The sequence below is a fragment of the Silurus aristotelis genome (genome assembly GCF_946808225.1).
Source record: "Silurus aristotelis genome assembly, chromosome: 20".
NCBI classification, from domain to species: Eukaryota; Metazoa; Chordata; class Actinopteri; order Siluriformes; family Siluridae; genus Silurus; species Silurus aristotelis.
The window spans coordinates 8,410,855-8,427,630 of NC_139593.1; the positions used below are offsets into that span (position 1 = coordinate 8,410,855).

Here is a 16,776-nt window from a genome sequence, read left to right on the forward strand (position 1 = left end):
TGCTATGACTCTTAAAGTCATGGCATTTCAACCAAACTGCTCAGCTATGGAAGATCTGTTAGCAACATGGTGGTCTCCACCATTATCAAAACACTAACTGAGGGAATATCCTTTGTAACACTTTACAGTTTCAGAGATTATGAAGGCACTAAAGCTCTTCTGGTGGCTCCTGTGGGCCAAACACAGGAAGCACATTTTGTATTTAAGTTTTCTTGGGTTTGTTCTAGTTTTTGCAATTCTTTAACAAGACTTTGTCTGAAGTGGTCGCTTAGTGGTGAAGGTTTTGGACTTTGAATCTGAAGATTGTGAGTTCAAATCCCAGCCACACCAACTTGGCAGTCCTGGGCCCTTGAACAAGGCCCTTAATCACATTGTTGCCAAATAACTAAAAGTGTGGACTTTTCTACAAAATACTATGTAAAAATAATGTATGCTTTAGCTTTTAAAAAACAAGTTCCAACTTCCTAACTTAATATCTTTTGGAATCGCCAGTCTATTTTGACATCCCTATTGTAGACCAACAGCAGGAGGTCTGAGTTATTAAAAACTGCATGTTGTACATCACATATCACCAGAGGCTTTGAAGGCACCATAATATATAGTGTATTATTTGACATAGAGCACAGTTTACTGCTGAGGAGTCAAAACCGCATACAAATGCACCAAATGACATGAAAACAGGGAACCACTGAAAAACGTTTTACACATCTGTACGGTTTCAGACCTGACTTTGTCTTTGCTCCTCCTGCCTTTGCTCGGGCCCGTGTGTGTGTGTGTGTTCAGTGTCCCAACTTACAAATGCAGATGGGAGGCAGGACCGAGCCGCACTTCTCTGCGGGATAAACTGCGGGATGAAAAGCTCATTCCTGGCGCATCGTTTTTATGTAAAGGCAGCTGCAAACGGATCGGGGTTTTTTTTTCTATCTTTTTTTCTTTCATTTAGAAATTATGATTTTTTTTAATGACTGATCATTTAGTTTTGGAGCATTAGCTATGCCATCTGAAAAATAAGATCAAGATCAAGAATGTGCAAATTACTGACTTATTTTTGGTGCAAACGCGTCTTTCGGATAGCAGAGAAGATCCCTTACTTTTTCCCCAGAATAATTGAACACTGCGGTTTGGGGAGCAGGTAGTAAAATCCTCTTGATTGCTCTGGAATAACAGAAGTGCTTTTTTTTGGGGGGGGGGTGTCCACTTATATATGGTGGAAGAAACTTGATTTCCAGGACGATTATGGATGTCCGTTAATAGACTTTATCAGTAGTTAATCTGCTAAAAGGGATATAAATAATAATTTTAGAGGGCATTTTCATCGGGACGAACTGTGTCCCCTCAGTATCAGGGAACTCATGAAGGATTTAAATCAGGAGACAGACGCAAGCGTTTGCAGAATCTCACAATGAAGCTGAAATCTTCCAAATGGGGTTACCTGTAAGTCAATCTCATATTTTATTATATATATATATATATATATATATATATATATATATATATATATATATATATATATATATATATATATTTATTTATTTATTTTTAAGCAAATAATGCACAGAATTATTCCCAAGACCAACAACGTCTGTTTTTTTCCTATAGGTTAATCCAATTTATGACGCTATTTTTTTACACACAGGTAAGTGTGCATCCAAAAGTACTTCAATATACAATATTCCAAGTTTGTGCAATGCATTCTTCTCTGCAACATACACAGAAAGCAATCTATATTTTGTGCATTGATACTGTACGTGCAATATACTTTTCTTACATCGAATATCTTGAAAAAGAAAAATGCGTAAGCCCCCCATGCACTAATGGTAATAACATGTGGGTGGGTAGGTCGTAAGGCTAAAATGGAGAGGTATCATTAAGAGAAACCGTGCATGGAGTGATGGGGGGAAGATTCTTTCAACTGGAATATGCATGCATTTAATACTGTGCATGCGCTTGGTGTGGTTTTTTTTCCTTCTTCGTGAATAAATGACTACCATTGGTTTCCCCTTTGTTTTCCCGTTTTCTCAGACGGCCTCAGGCCTGCACTCTGTGTCCGTGCCGAATTTCAGGCAGCACGTGACCGAGCACAGCCGCTTGTCGGACCGCACGAGCCGCCGGTTGACGCGCACCTACCAGCTGTACAGCCGCACGAGCGGCCGACACGTGCAGGTGCTGAGCAATAAGAGAGTCATGGCCAACGGAGAGGACGGAGACGTGCACGGTAAGAACAACAACACGCAAGTCATATTTCCATACCAGGAAATCAACATGCAGGGACTTTTCACCTGAAGAACAATGTGAATCATTTTAGAATCAACTCTGATCACAATAGACAAAACTAAAAAATCCATAATCGACCACCTATTGAACCTAAAACTTGACGTAGAAATAAATTAAATGATACCCTCAGTATTAGAGAAACTCACTTTAATGGCTCAAAATTCATAAAACAGGCATTTGATTTTCCAATATTGTTACATTTGGCATATGCAATAGTTAGGCATATGCATAGTGCAACCTTTAGGTCATTGTATTGTTACATTATGCCAGTGACAGCAAAGATGTTAGTTCCTTGAGCTACAGTACAGGGAAAATGTACATGCATAACCAAAATAATAGCGACAAAGTCATTCAAATCATGATCAACTCTGATCACAGTAAACAAAACACAAAAAAACCCTAATTGACCATTTATTAAACCTAAAACTCACGAATAAATTAAATGATGCTGGAATATTATACAGACTAACTATAATCACTCAGAATTCAGGAGACATTTTCTATTTTCCTATTTTGCTACTCTTGTCATAGATGGAATAGTTATAACTTGGTTATTACATTTCTAAATCACAGGTCATTTTTTTGGTATTAAGATTATACCAACATGTTCGTTTCCTGAGCTACAGGGAATATTTACATGCATAACCAAAATAATGACAAATCTGGATCAGATTCTTACATTGTTTTAGAGGTTCAATCCAAAACACATCTCTTTCAGAAATTCAATAATCAACCATCTATTGAACCTGAAATTCATTAATAAATTAATTCATATCCTAAGTATTATTTAGACTGACTATAATGGCAAATCAGGAGACAATCACTTTTTTGTATTTTCTTTTATTGCTACTTTTATCATAGATGCAGTAGATATAACCTCTTATAATGTTAACTTACAGGTCATTGTATTGGTTAAAATTATGCCAGTGACACAGTATTAACCTCCTGATCTACAGGTAAATGTTTATACAAATAAAATAAAAAGAATTGCAAATTTAAAAACGATTTAAGGTGCATAAATGGACCTAAAGTTACAGCGTGTGTTTTACAAGGAACAGTATCGCTAGTATCCCACAAAGATATGAGAGTTTCTTAAATTTGTAACGGCATGTGATATACCGTATTTGGTTTGAACATATGCAATGACACTAAACATTACGAAATAAAATTCTAATAAAATTCTGTTCTTTTGTCGAAAACATGTAGGTTTGTTTAAAGTGTGATTTAATGCATTCCTAATGAATGGCTTAACATGTTTCCTAGGTAACAAATGTGTCCCTTAAAGGTAACACACTAACATCAAGTACAGTCTGGGTAGTTTTATCAGTCTAAAACCACATGTCCACATCTCCAAATTTTGCTCAATACCATGCGAGAGGCTGTGTAATATTTATGAGCTTATTACAGTTTAGTGGCACTATGCTAAATATTTCCTATTGTAAATGTATTCTATATATATTCTGACTCCAAGTTTCACTGTAAAAAATAATTCATTTTATTGACAGATATACTGTAATAACTTAACACATAAAATAACACATAATGCAAGACATTTGCTCATTTGGCTGATGTGTTTAAGATGCGACTATATGACTTATTATTAATAATGTATAAACACACACACACACACACACACACACACACACACACACACACATATATATATATATATATATATATATATATATATATATATATATATATATATATATTGATGTACGATAGAAATGAATTAAAAGTTAATAGTCAGGGCAGAAGGTTGTTTGTTCTTATCCCAGTTCCCAGTCACTCAGCATCGCCTCCGAGCAGTCAGTCAAGTTGTATCTTGTATCAGGTGTAATTTTTTTAAAAGCATCAACCAAATGAAAGCCAAATGTACTGGCTGTATGTCATCGTAAAAATTGTGCCCATGTTCTACAGTTGCTTGTGGTCAATTTAACAACATTAAACAGGCAACCGTGGTGCTAGAACATTAGTGTAAAATGTCCAGGCTTTTTCTTCCATATTGATTTGACATTCAAATATCGTAGTGTGAAATTCCGGTTTTTTTCAGATTATTCCAAATATCACGGGTGGGTGCCTTTATCTAGGCTAGTAATTGACGTTTCGGAGAAAGCAGGGTTACATATTCTCTAATTGGTCTTCAATATATTAAATCTTGACTAAAATGGGTAAAGTTTAATCCCAATTCGTCCCAAAGGGCCGAGCTATAAAGTAGACTGCATATTTTGAAATGTCATATATATGGTTGTGAATGTGTGGGATCTTGGGAAAACCCAGCTCAGTCTGGAAAACACATCAGTTACTCATCTTACCTCTGTACCTTCTTAGCTAAACATTTCCTGAGCAGTTCTCTGAACAGAAAAGTAAAATGGAGCTGGAGGATGGAAAGACGAATCATTTTCTAACCTTGAGACAAACCTTAGTGCCTTGAAATTGTGTCAGGAACAAAATAAAACACTTTTCCTAAAAGGATAATGGAAGCATGGGCTTCTCAGCACACTGTATAGGTTATAATATACAGTGGCACATATAATAGGCACATATTATAACCTATACAGTGTGCTGAGAAGCCCATGCTTCCATTATCCTTTTAGGAAAAGTGTTTTATTTTAGTGGTTTATAGCTGTTAGCTTAATTAGTGTCACCTATGATGTCTCGCCATTTTTCCATTTCTCCTTTTTTTTTCTTTTTCTTTTTTTTGTAGACTCGTTTTATGAGTTATTTCCTTCCCTCAAACTTAAGACTACACGCTACTTTTAAGATATAAAGACATGAAAAAAAAAAGTCGTTAAAGCGTCTTTTTTTCTTCCATTTCTGCCCCTTCGACGCGCAGCCATCGCGCGCGCTCACGCCACCACCTGTCACGGAGAGCGCGCACGATCTACAGCGTGTGAACGAATCGGGGTGGAAAGTGAAGATGGGGGGGGGGGGGGGGCGACACACCAAACGTTTTTCCGCCTCAACACCTTCACCACCTTCACCACCTTCACTCACTCGACCGTCCGTCACCGTTCACACGAGTTTCATTTACGCGTTTGTCAACGCACACCCGAGCGCGTACATATTATTGAGTTTCCCTTAAATGAGCTCCTTGCATGTTTCTCATGCTGGAACAAAAAAAACACCCACTAAAAGAACAAACCATTTTCCTTAAGTGTGTATACATTTGATGTTACATTAGCTTGTTTTTATGTGCAATTACAATTTTGCCCAAACTCTTTCATTTAAAGCAAAAAGGTCTATAATGCAGAATGAAGATCTAAATGCATGTTAATGCATGTTACAATAAATGTCTTTTATATTTTTACAGCGCAGGCAAACCATGGCGAATTCCTTGTACCCATGATATTCTGATTCTAATGACGATGCAATGAGAACATGACAAACGTGGCCACTGAAGATATCTAAAGCTTCTCAGTAAATTCAAAAGGGGTCTGAGTAAATACTTTATAATATGAAAGAACAAACATGGTAGTCCAGAGTGCTAATATGTCTATGTCCAAAACACTGGAAAACATTTCTATGTATGTTGCTGTATTTTACTATGACTTTGGATTTGCTGCCTGAGGCTTTAAGAAAGAGATTCAAGGAACATTTATGTCCCTGTCTCAGACTTCATAGACTCTCCGGATTATTGTCAATTCACACACACATTACAACGGTCTTCCTTTTGGGATATGACAATGATAGAAGGCTTGATAATGCCTTATCAGAAATGATTGCATCATTGTAGCATTATCAAATAGGTGTAAGTTTGCTTTATATCACAGACCACCATATATATATATATATATATATATATATATATATATATATATATATATATATATATATATATATATATATATATATATATATATATATATATAAATTAAAAAAGAAATTTGCTAAAAGATTTGAATCATTTGATCAAATTGAATACAAAATTTTAATAATCAAATTATCTTCTTGAGTTAAATCTTTAATAAACATCTGCAGCAAATATTTCCTGTATAACATTTTGGATTCATTCAGATTAGGGATATAATATTAAGGATAATAAATATTGGCCTGGACACGAAACTTTTAATTGTTTAAAACGTTCGAATTGTTTTATTTGTCATTTCCAGCCAAACTGATTGTCGAGACAGACACATTTGGGAGTCGGATTCGGATCCGTGGAGCTAAGACAGGTTTCTACATATGCATGAATAAGAAAGGAAAGCTGATTGGACGGGTGAGGCAAATACTTTTCTTTTAAAAAGTATAACAATAAACTGGTGTTGTAGAGGAAAATTGTTAATCGTTAATGATCAGTGTTATATAAATCGGTGTCACAAAAAGAAAGTTTAGTACTTACACAATTGCTGTATAAATGCTTTATTTTCCATGAATCATAGTCTTTTAAAAAAAGGTAAAATTGTTAGCAGATACTGAAATCCATGATATTTTAGTTGTATGGGTAGCACACTGTGAATTTTCATTCCACTCCAATCCTGCTTCATAGACGTTTTTTTTATGTTTTTTAGCATAAACGTGTATAAAATAAAATGTCTTTGTATCCTTGAATCCGGCATGAATGTTGCAAAAGATCTGAGCAAGTCTATTTCCCACCTTTGACATTGCAATAAATAAAATAATAACCAGCCAAGCAGAATTACGGTTTTCTAACTTTATATCCTCTGTATTTTTTTGTCGTCCCTGTTCCAGACGAAGGGTCATGGCAAGGACTGCATTTTCACTGAGATCGTCCTGGAGAACAACTACACAGCACTGCAGAATGCCAAGTACAAAGACTGGTACATGGCGTTTACACGGAAGGGCCGTCCACGGAAGGCGATGCGCACGCAGCAGCACCAGAGAGAAGCTCATTTCATGAAACGCTTTCCACGAGGACACCTGCTCACTGAGCACAAGCCCTTTGATATCGTCCCTTATCAGCTCAACAAGAGGACTAAACCACACAACCATCGGCCTGGTGTCAACTAAGCATGCTGACATCCACACACACACACCAACATACATGCACATATAGAGCTAAGCAAGAACACACATCTTTTAAAAGACCTCTTTTACAGTAGCACGAACAATCAAACTGGATTTCCTTTGTGTGTATCTTATTTAATTGCAGAATTTGGAGAATTTATTTGACTTGTGAAAGGGACAGAGTCCAGACTGCTTTTTAGCTGTTTTTTTTTCAGAGACTGTTCTTAAATAAGCGTAACATGAAAAGGCTTCAGAAGCCATTGGTTCAGTAAGGTGCAGTTTGTCTCTGGGAATGAGACACACACACACACACACACACACACACACACACACACACACACACACACACACACACACACACTCAACAAATACACTCACACATGGCAGCTATTTTGTTTGAAGCGATCCCATATAACAAAATCCAACAACCTCTCTGGTGCACTTATGCAGATTTGTTATGGTCTTTCAAGATGCGTCAGTCTCCTTCCATTGTCTATTTGAGTATATATTTTTATCAGAGCAATTTTTAAAAAGTGAGAACAGAAATATTTATTATAGAGCGTGTATGAAATGTCTGTAAGCGTACGGTTGTCTTTTGCATTTATAATGAATGCCATATGTTTAAATGTATGTAAAATATAGATTTTAATTAAATTAATTCTCAGGTCTTTTTTTTATATTTTTAATTACTCAAAATATGAATGTATTTAAATTATACATGATTCATACCAATTTCTTCAACATATATATATATATATATATATATATATATATATATATATATATATATATATATATATATATATATATATATATATATATATACATATTTATTTATTTATTTATTTATTTATTTATTTATTTATTTATTTATTTATTTTTTGTATGACGGACTGCATGTGTGTGGGCAACACAAATAATGATAAGACAGCAAATGCAGGTTAAAGTTGAAAAGCTCCGCTTGGGCAAATTAGGATTTCTTTTAAGGACAAGGTATAAAACCAGCAGTTGTCTGAGGGAAAACAAAACACACACACACACACACACACACACACACACACACACACACACACACACACACACACACACACACACACACACAGAGCCATACTCAAGACAATTCAATAGGTTTACCGCCAGGGTAGTATAGCTGTTTTCTTTATTTTGTTTTTTTGGTCCTGGCAGCCTCGACTCCTAATGAAAACAAGAAGCCTGTGAGCCCCAGTTAACCAGGAACCTATATCTGTGACTGGCTCGGCGATTGAATGTGCTCAGCAAGTGAGACTGGCTTTTGAATGGTTTCAGGCTTTTCACTTCAGGAGCGATGAAGTCAACGCAGCGTTGCAGGCCCCGAACAAAGGTTACCACCACGTAGTCGCATTTCTGTGAGCCGCACACCGTAACCCTCTGATCAAATGCCCTCTTTGTCGGGCAAAGAGAAAAGGAACATGTTGTACAATGGCAGTTCTCGAATAATGACACAAGAAAGGGTCAGCCATCATGGGAAAAAGGAGAGTGGCATTGCATAAGGGAGGGAGAGAGGAAGAGAGAGAGAGAGAGAGAGAGAGAGAGAGAGAGAGAGAGAGAGAGGGGTGAGATGAGGCAAAAGGCCCTGAAAGATGGGGTAATGGCTGGGAAGAGGCAAAGAGGGATGTGTGAGGTTGAAAAGGGGCAAAAGAACGAGTGTCTCTGATGAGGCAGCCGAGCATGACTGCTGGGGCCTCGAGACAGGGAGGGATAGAAAGAAAAGGGGAAAAAAAACAACGAGACAGTGGACAAAAATCACATCACCCTATTGCCAATTACTTTATTTACTTTTCTTTCTTTCTTTTTTTTTTTTTTTAATCTTCCCACAAATTCCAATTTATCAACCAGTTTTTGAATCTTTTCATGTGTCATGATCATAGAAAAAAACTGGGTGAAACTGGGGCTGAGCATCAATGTTGTGCCCATTCCATTCAGAAATGCAGATCATTCATGCTTACCATCCGGGGGGGGATTATGAACCATTAGATATTCCATGTGTCACATAACATCATGTGAAATTTCTTTGTGTTTTGAATCCCAGCATGTAAGCCAAATTTTCTTATGCTTCGTGACACGTGGTTTGAAAACTCAACCATTTGTAACAAACGACACTAAAAGCAGAAATCGAGCTTTTCTCTATAACAAGCCCACCCCAGCACAGAGACTATAAATGTTCCGCATCCACCCAGAACTGGAGATGAGCATCAAATGTAGTCAGCAGCCAGATTTCTTGTCCCCACACTGTAAAGAAAGACAGCTATTGGCTGAAATGTCCTGGGTTAGATACTGACTGGAGGATCTCGAAGAGCCTCTCTCTAGGTGGCCATTAACTCCTAGACCTTCACAATCTAAACATTTGCCTGTAGAAACTTCAGAATACTCTGCCAAGCCAAGGATTTCCCCTGGACAATAGGAATTGGTTCGTTCTGGAAAATACAGCAGCTGGAAGCTAGGGCGTACCACCTTTTTTTGTGCACAGGGAGTACACAGAGATGAGATCCGAGCCAGGAGTTGCTCTGTTCCTGGAAAGCTCCAATGGTGTGTGCAAATGTTTGGATGCTAGAATGATTGTCAACACCGTAGGGATAATAACGCGCAGCGGGTTCTGTTTTTCCATGGACAAAACAGTCGCTTGAACGTGTGAGATTTTGATTCAGTGCCACATTCCTGCATTCTTCTGATCAAGCAGAAAGAACCTGGAATCTTTACAGTGAAGCTGATAAAGTAGGTTTGATAAAGAGAATTCGCCAAATGCACCTTTTGTACACAAACAATAGGTTTTATCAATGAGCAATTTGGGTCAACCATAGCGTTGTATTTATCTACCCTCCCTCCACAACTGCACTGACATCCTTTATATTATCTACAAAACAGATATAATTCTTTTAATCACATTTGATTTATATCTATAAGTTCTGCATAGTTCAATCTAACAAACGTTTGGTGCAAAACTAGTACAAGTATTCTATGCCTAGCTCTGGAGCAATAGAGAGACATTTCTGAGATTTCCTACAGCAGATAGAGAAGAGAAGCCTTTATTTGTCACATATACATTAGAGCACAGTGAAATTTGTTCTACCCATATTCCAGCTTGTTTGGAAACTGGGGTCAGAGCGCAGGGTCGGCCATGATTTGGCGCCACTGGAGCACAGAGGGCTAAGGGCCTTGCTCAAGGGCCCAAGAGTGCCAGCTTGGTGATACTGGGGCTTGAACCCCCGACCTCCTGATCGGTAACCCAGCACCTTAACCACTGAGCTACCACTCCCCCAGATACACAGGAACAGAGTATCTGCTATCTTCTATACAATGAATTGTAAATCTATAGGTACTAATCAGAACTATGGTATTTCTTAACTAATCAATTACTAGTAATGTGTTATCACTCTAAATATTAAAACCTGTTTACAGCTGAAGCTCATTTCAATCCAAACATGTTTCACAGGCCATCTTGCTTAAGTATACGTCGTTTCTTGCTTAACGAAACCTGTTGCTGTTTCCTCCTCGAACCAAATTAAATCAGATTCTAATATCCTAGTCCTAATATTTTGGTTGATCCTGTGTGTTCATTATTCCTGTAAGAAGTCTGAGGTTTGAAGCTACTATCATGTTAAACTTCTAGCACAGTCACAGCGGTGTTTAACAGAAGAAAAATAGTTTTTTTTTAGTCCTTCATAGATTTAATGGTCATGGTTTTGCTTTTAACAAACGAGATCACAACTGTTGAAGCGATGTTCAATGTCATAATGAGTACGTTGATGTACAATTAATGAAAACAATAAATGGTGAACTTAATATACAAGAGTGTGGACACCTGACCATAAAATTCTCAGGTGCTTACTGAACTTCCCATTCCACATTGCATTCCCATTTGCAGTTATACAGCAATAACATCCATTTTTCTGGGAAGATGTTTACCACTAGATTTTAAAGTGTGTTTGTAGACATCAGTCACAAAGTGTTAAAGTCAGGTACTGATGTAGTCAAGTCGTTTATTTCTATTGCGCTTTCACAACAGACATTGTCCCAAAGCAGCTTTACAGAATTTAACAATGAAGGTGAATGGTGTGTATTTATCCCTGATGAGCAGCCATGGTGACTGGGGCAGGGAAAAACTTCCTTAGATGTTATGAGGAAGAAACCTTGAGAGGAACCAGACTCAAAAGGGAACCCCTCTTCATCTGGGTGACATCAAGACTGTGATTATAGTCTTTAAACAGTACATAGAGGAGGTGGTGAGGCCTGGGGTGCAGTCAGCGTTGATGTTCATCCCAAAGGTGCTCAATAGGGTTAAGGTCAGAGCTCTATAGCAGACCACTCAAGATCACTATCTTCATGGAGCTGACTTTATGCACATGGGCATTGGAATGCTGTAACAGGTTTGGGTCTGAAGAGTAAATTGACCACATACAAATTCATCCTGTACATTTGTGTGCCTACAGTTTTGGGGAAAACCACATTCATGGAAGTTCTGGCTCGACTAATGAGCAAACTATGAAAACCACAAGCATAAAGGTGTTTTATTAGCATGACAATTGAAGTTTTGGAAACCTGATCTGTTTCAGCAGTGTGTACAGAGAAGTGAAGGTCTAAAGCTCTGCTGAATCTTCTTGAGCGATCCAGGTTGTGAAAAGGCATTGTGGGTAATGTAGGATTTTGCAAACCAAAGAAAAACATCTCTATGGAAGTCGATAAATTAAAAATGAAACATACAATTGGAATAATGAACAAAATCATTTAAATCAACGATGCTTGTAGATGCTTCATGTTTATCTTGTCTTTAAAAATCCAATAGTGGCACTTTTAAAGGGTTTTGTTTTTATTTTTTTTTATTGGGCACCCATGGTGGAGAAAACCAGAACAGTGACACAACTGCACCATCAAAAATATCCTAAAACTTAATGCAGTACTTTTACACAAAACATGTGCCATGTGGAATAAAGAACTGATCTCAAATGTCATATATGCTGTACTTTATTCATTAGATACAATTCTTGCACTTCTTGCAAAAAACAAACAAAAAATAAAAAATAAAGAAAATAAAAAATACAAAAAATATATATACATATCCAGATGCTTTTTACTTTGTTCACAACATACAAAAATACAAAGAATCAACTACAAAGGGTCCACACCAGTTCACTGGGTTTTACAGTCCACGTCTCCTTCATTTGTCCCCTTCAGTTTCTTCAGTTCCCTCATCAGCTCCTGTTCCAGGCCTAGAATCTCTTTGGGCTTCTTATACTACGACAGATGTGAAAGAAATGCTTACAAGAGCAGCAAACACAATAGAAAAGGAGCGAAAGGGGATCTAGTCCGAGAATAAAACAGAGTTTTTTTTTTTTCTTTTTAAACTTTCTTCGCATACTTGTCTGAAACTGGCTCTCACTAAGCCCATGTGGATTCTTCAGAATCTTTTATTCTGTTTTATATACCAAAGGTCACTGCTTTATGCAGCTATATGGACTACATATAATAACTGTGGGATCGCTGCAAATCCACTTTAACAAAAAATCAGAGCATGCTCAAAAGCGGGGGTGATTAAGTGAAATGGCAGGTCCAGGATTATAACGGGATTATAACTTACGCTGATGATTAAAGTGTTGTTGGCGTGGCTGAAGTTCAAAGCCGAGCTCTCTAGAGGCAGCTGGCAACGGTCAAGATCTGGAAGATTGAATTTCTTGTAGTACCTGTGAAAAGGAAGGGACAAATAAAAGGACATTAAAAAAAAAAAAGACAAGCACATAAAATTGCACTTTAGCACCACCTATAGGATTATTATTGTCATTACATGCTCTGTTACATGAGTACTGAACAGGCAATCATTCTTTCCTGATCATCAAGGTAAGGTGGATCCCAAGTTTATCATAGGAACACTGAATGTGAAGCAAATATACAGCATGGATGGGATGTCAGACTATTGCATAGCACATGCATGAACAAATTATCTTTCACAAATAGGGGCAAAGTATTGTAACATTCCACCTGCATACAAGGTTTTGGAAGGTAGCTGGCAACCAGAGTCGTACAGAGCGGATAAGCAAAACAGTGTCTGTATAAATAATCTTTGACTGGAATATTTCGTTTTTCTCAATTGCTCTGGAGCGTTTTCTTAGATTCTCAAAACTACTTGTTCAACCTGCACATCATGTCGTCACCTGCACACATCATAAAAGTATTTTATTGTTGCTTTGAACAAACTGCGAATGGTTTGGTACATTCGTTTAATTGATTGTGTACAATGTCTGCCGTTTCTTATATTATCAATTGTTTATGTCATGTTGATCAAAATATATTATACTGGTTTTTGCCTGTATAGTCTTAACCCCAAAAACACAGAGGCATCAGTCAAAAATAGTTAAACCAGTTGTCATAATCTGTCAAACTTCTCTTCTTCATATTTCTATGCAACAATTGTTGTTTTTTTGTAAAATATTGATGAATTGTGCAGATAAGTCTTGAATGTCACTGATGAAGGCGAGTGAACGGCATCAGATCAACCAATGATCAACCAGTTCTCTAAAACAGGTCAAAGGTGAATCTCGTGAACCTTTAATTCAGTTCAACCAGAAAAAAAAAAACACTAGTACACTTCATTAAAAGTGTGAATCCTGTCCGGCCTCATTATTCCACAAACTGTAATGTGTATATTTGTGCAGACGTTTGAAATTCACGTCATACAAAAGGAATTCAGCCTTTTGCATTTTCAATCATTGTAATACAAACCGTAGTTTACATCAGAAAATATTGAAACTGCATTGTTACAGTGACAAAATTTTCATTGTCTTGTTTGAGAACAATGACAAAAGGACTTCCCGTTCCGATGGCTATGATATTGTACTGATTGTTTTGAGAAATGCCTGTACTGCTTTTTCTCAAATACTAAGATCGATTGGAGAAATACCCCAAAGCAAATAAGAAAAAAAACTGTAATCAGAGTTGGACTGCAGGTAAAGCTCCTGAGACTGAGATTCTCAAACCCTCTTCTTTTTTTGTCCTCTTCCCACCTCCTAAAAATACACCAATGGGTGGATAGATGACTAGGAACATGCCAATGTGTGTACCGGTGTGTGTTCATGGTGCCCTGAGATGGTCAACACACTGGATTCACAGTGAAGAAGAATAGACAAATGAATTGTGGAGATACAGACTTTTTGTTGGTGGTTCGGATGATACAGCAGCGCTCCTGAGGTTCCACTGTGATCTCATAGGTCTCGATGGGGTAGGGTATATTACGGACCCTCCACTGGAAACTGGTCTTGTTGTCTTTGCGCATAAACACTGGCTACAGAAGCAAAGCGACATTAAAATCAGATTTACATTTGTGGCATCTGACAGATATCCTCATCCAGTATCTTCTCATTTTTACAGTCGAGCAGTTGATGCTTAGAATTTACACTCATGGCCTTCCAATCTGAAGTCTAACCAATTAAACTACCACTCACCCACTTTGTATAATGGATAGGTGGAGCTGATAAAAGGACAATAACATACATTAGAGCTGTTCTCTTTTATTTCTCCTGTCTCTGTGAGGTTCGGGCCTGTTTCACCCACTTCCACCTGCCACGCTTCTTGTCCTCCGAGCCTGGTCTTAGAACGCAACCTACGTGCTGAAGAAAAACAAGATCTTACATGAGGGAACGCAACCGAAAACAAAAATAAAGGTTCGAACTTCACTTACAGAGAAGTGCATCTGTCTTCATCTCATATTCTTCAGCCATCTCGGTACCATCGGTAAACAAGTAGTGCACTTTTCTTTTTCCTGTAAAAACAGATTCACACCGATCAGGCAGAACATGATGACCACCTGAATAATATTGTGTTGGTCCCCCTTTTGCTGCCAAAACAGTCCTGAATCCATCGAACTTTAACAGCAGCAACTTCTTCAGCAGTTTGACCTACAGGAGCTCGTCTGTTGGATCGGACCACACGGACCAGACTTCGCTCCCCACGTGCATCAATGAGCCTCGGCCCCCATGACCATGTCGCTGGTTCACCACTGTTCAGACAAAGAACATCCCACAAGAGCTGCAGTTTTGGAGATGCTCTGACCCAGTCTTCTAGACAGCACAATTTGAGCCTCAAACTCGCTCAAATCCTTACGCTTACCCATTTTTCCTGCTTCTAACATGTCAACTTTGAGTAGAAAATGTTCACTTGCTGCCTAATCTATCCCACCCACTAACTGGTGCCATGTTGAAGAGATAATCAGTGTTATTCACTTCACCGCTCATAATGTTATGCCTGGGCGGTGCACATTTATTAGTACATTAAGTGCCTTGTTCAAATGGCCAACCATGGCAGATTGGTGGTCCTGGGATTTGAATGTATGACCTTCTAAACCAGACACCAATGTCCTAAATACTACAACCTGAGTATTTTAAGATGCCAAAAGCACCTGGCCACAATCATATGTGCTTGTTGAGCATCCCATCCCAGATTTAGTCCCTGTTAGTTAGTGTTTTAATAAACACTCACTCTTCTGGAAAATCTTTCTGCTAGACTTCGGAGCATGGATGTGGATTCATGTCCATTCAGCCACAAGAGAACAAGAGGTCGGGCACTGGTGTTGATCAGCTGGCAATCCGATTCATCGGTGGGTTTCGAGGTGCAGGACATCCAAGTTCTAGCACTTAGGCTTTTCTTTATCCTCAATTTGTAAAGACTGGTAGTGTCGTGCTCGAAAATGTTTGCCCCTCTAAAATTCATTGAAGGGAAATCTTCTGTTACAGCACAAAAAGACATTCTAGATGATTTTGTGCCTTCAATTATGTGGTACCAGTTTAGAAAAGTCCCAAACATGAAGCGTGATGGTCAGGGTGATAAAATTATAGGCCACGTGGTGTGTTTATGTTACTATTATTGTGTATTTATGGTGTGGTTGTGTTGCCATTATTGTTGAAACAGTAACAAACCGAACACTAAGTAAGTGGCATTTCAGTCACTTTGATATATCACGTACGACATTAATGAGATCGTTACATTTCAGCTCATTTATTATTTAAATACAGTGTTTCTATATTATTCTATATTAATATTAATATTGAACATGTTGACTACACAGAAAATAAACACGCTGCTGTTTCAAGCCTTTACTCCTGCCATAATTAATTATAGCAAATATACACAAAATATTTATCAGCCAAAACAAGAAATGCAATAAAATACCATCTGAGATCAACGCGGTTTTCTTGGCAGCCTTGAGGAGATCTGGCCAACACTGAACCGCCATATTGACGAACTTCCTGCAATACAACCACGCGAGCGGTTTCCATAGAAACGACAACGAGGCGAAATCCAATTTAAAATTTTAAGAAATATTTTATACACATAATTTTTTCCCCAACACATAGTATAATTATTTAATACCACAGACATTTTTGGTGTGTACCAAAAACTATAAATAATAAAATTCTTTAAAGTATAAAATATCGATCCGCAAATTATTTATTTTAAGTTAAATATTTTAAATATTTTACTATTTGTAACATATAGAATAATTATATAATA

General features: G+C 37.6%; 2 protein-coding genes across 2 annotated transcripts; one reads left to right on the plus strand and one right to left on the minus strand.

Annotated features, from left to right (window-relative positions):
• The first annotated feature begins 850 nt into the window (after positions 1-850).
• fgf8b (fibroblast growth factor 8b) lies at positions 851-7,824 on the plus strand. Its single transcript, XM_083522546.1, has 5 exons — positions 851-1,434; positions 1,600-1,636; positions 2,023-2,215; positions 6,387-6,493; positions 6,967-7,824. Exons 1-5 carry the CDS (start codon positions 1,403-1,405, stop codon positions 7,243-7,245), a joined length of 648 nt encoding a protein of 215 aa, XP_083378672.1. The 5' UTR covers positions 851-1,402; the 3' UTR covers positions 7,246-7,824.
• A 4,398-nt stretch (positions 7,825-12,222) lies between these two features.
• Positions 12,223-16,560, minus strand: dpcd (deleted in primary ciliary dyskinesia homolog (mouse)). The gene is made up of 6 exons (XM_083522882.1): positions 16,435-16,560; positions 14,948-15,028; positions 14,761-14,876; positions 14,418-14,551; positions 12,854-12,956; positions 12,223-12,510 (listed from the first exon to the last, which is right to left on the minus strand). Exons 1-6 carry the CDS (start codon positions 16,496-16,498, stop codon positions 12,406-12,408), a joined length of 603 nt encoding a protein of 200 aa, XP_083379008.1. The 5' UTR covers positions 16,499-16,560; the 3' UTR covers positions 12,223-12,405.
• Between the last annotated feature and the right edge of the window lie 216 nt (positions 16,561-16,776).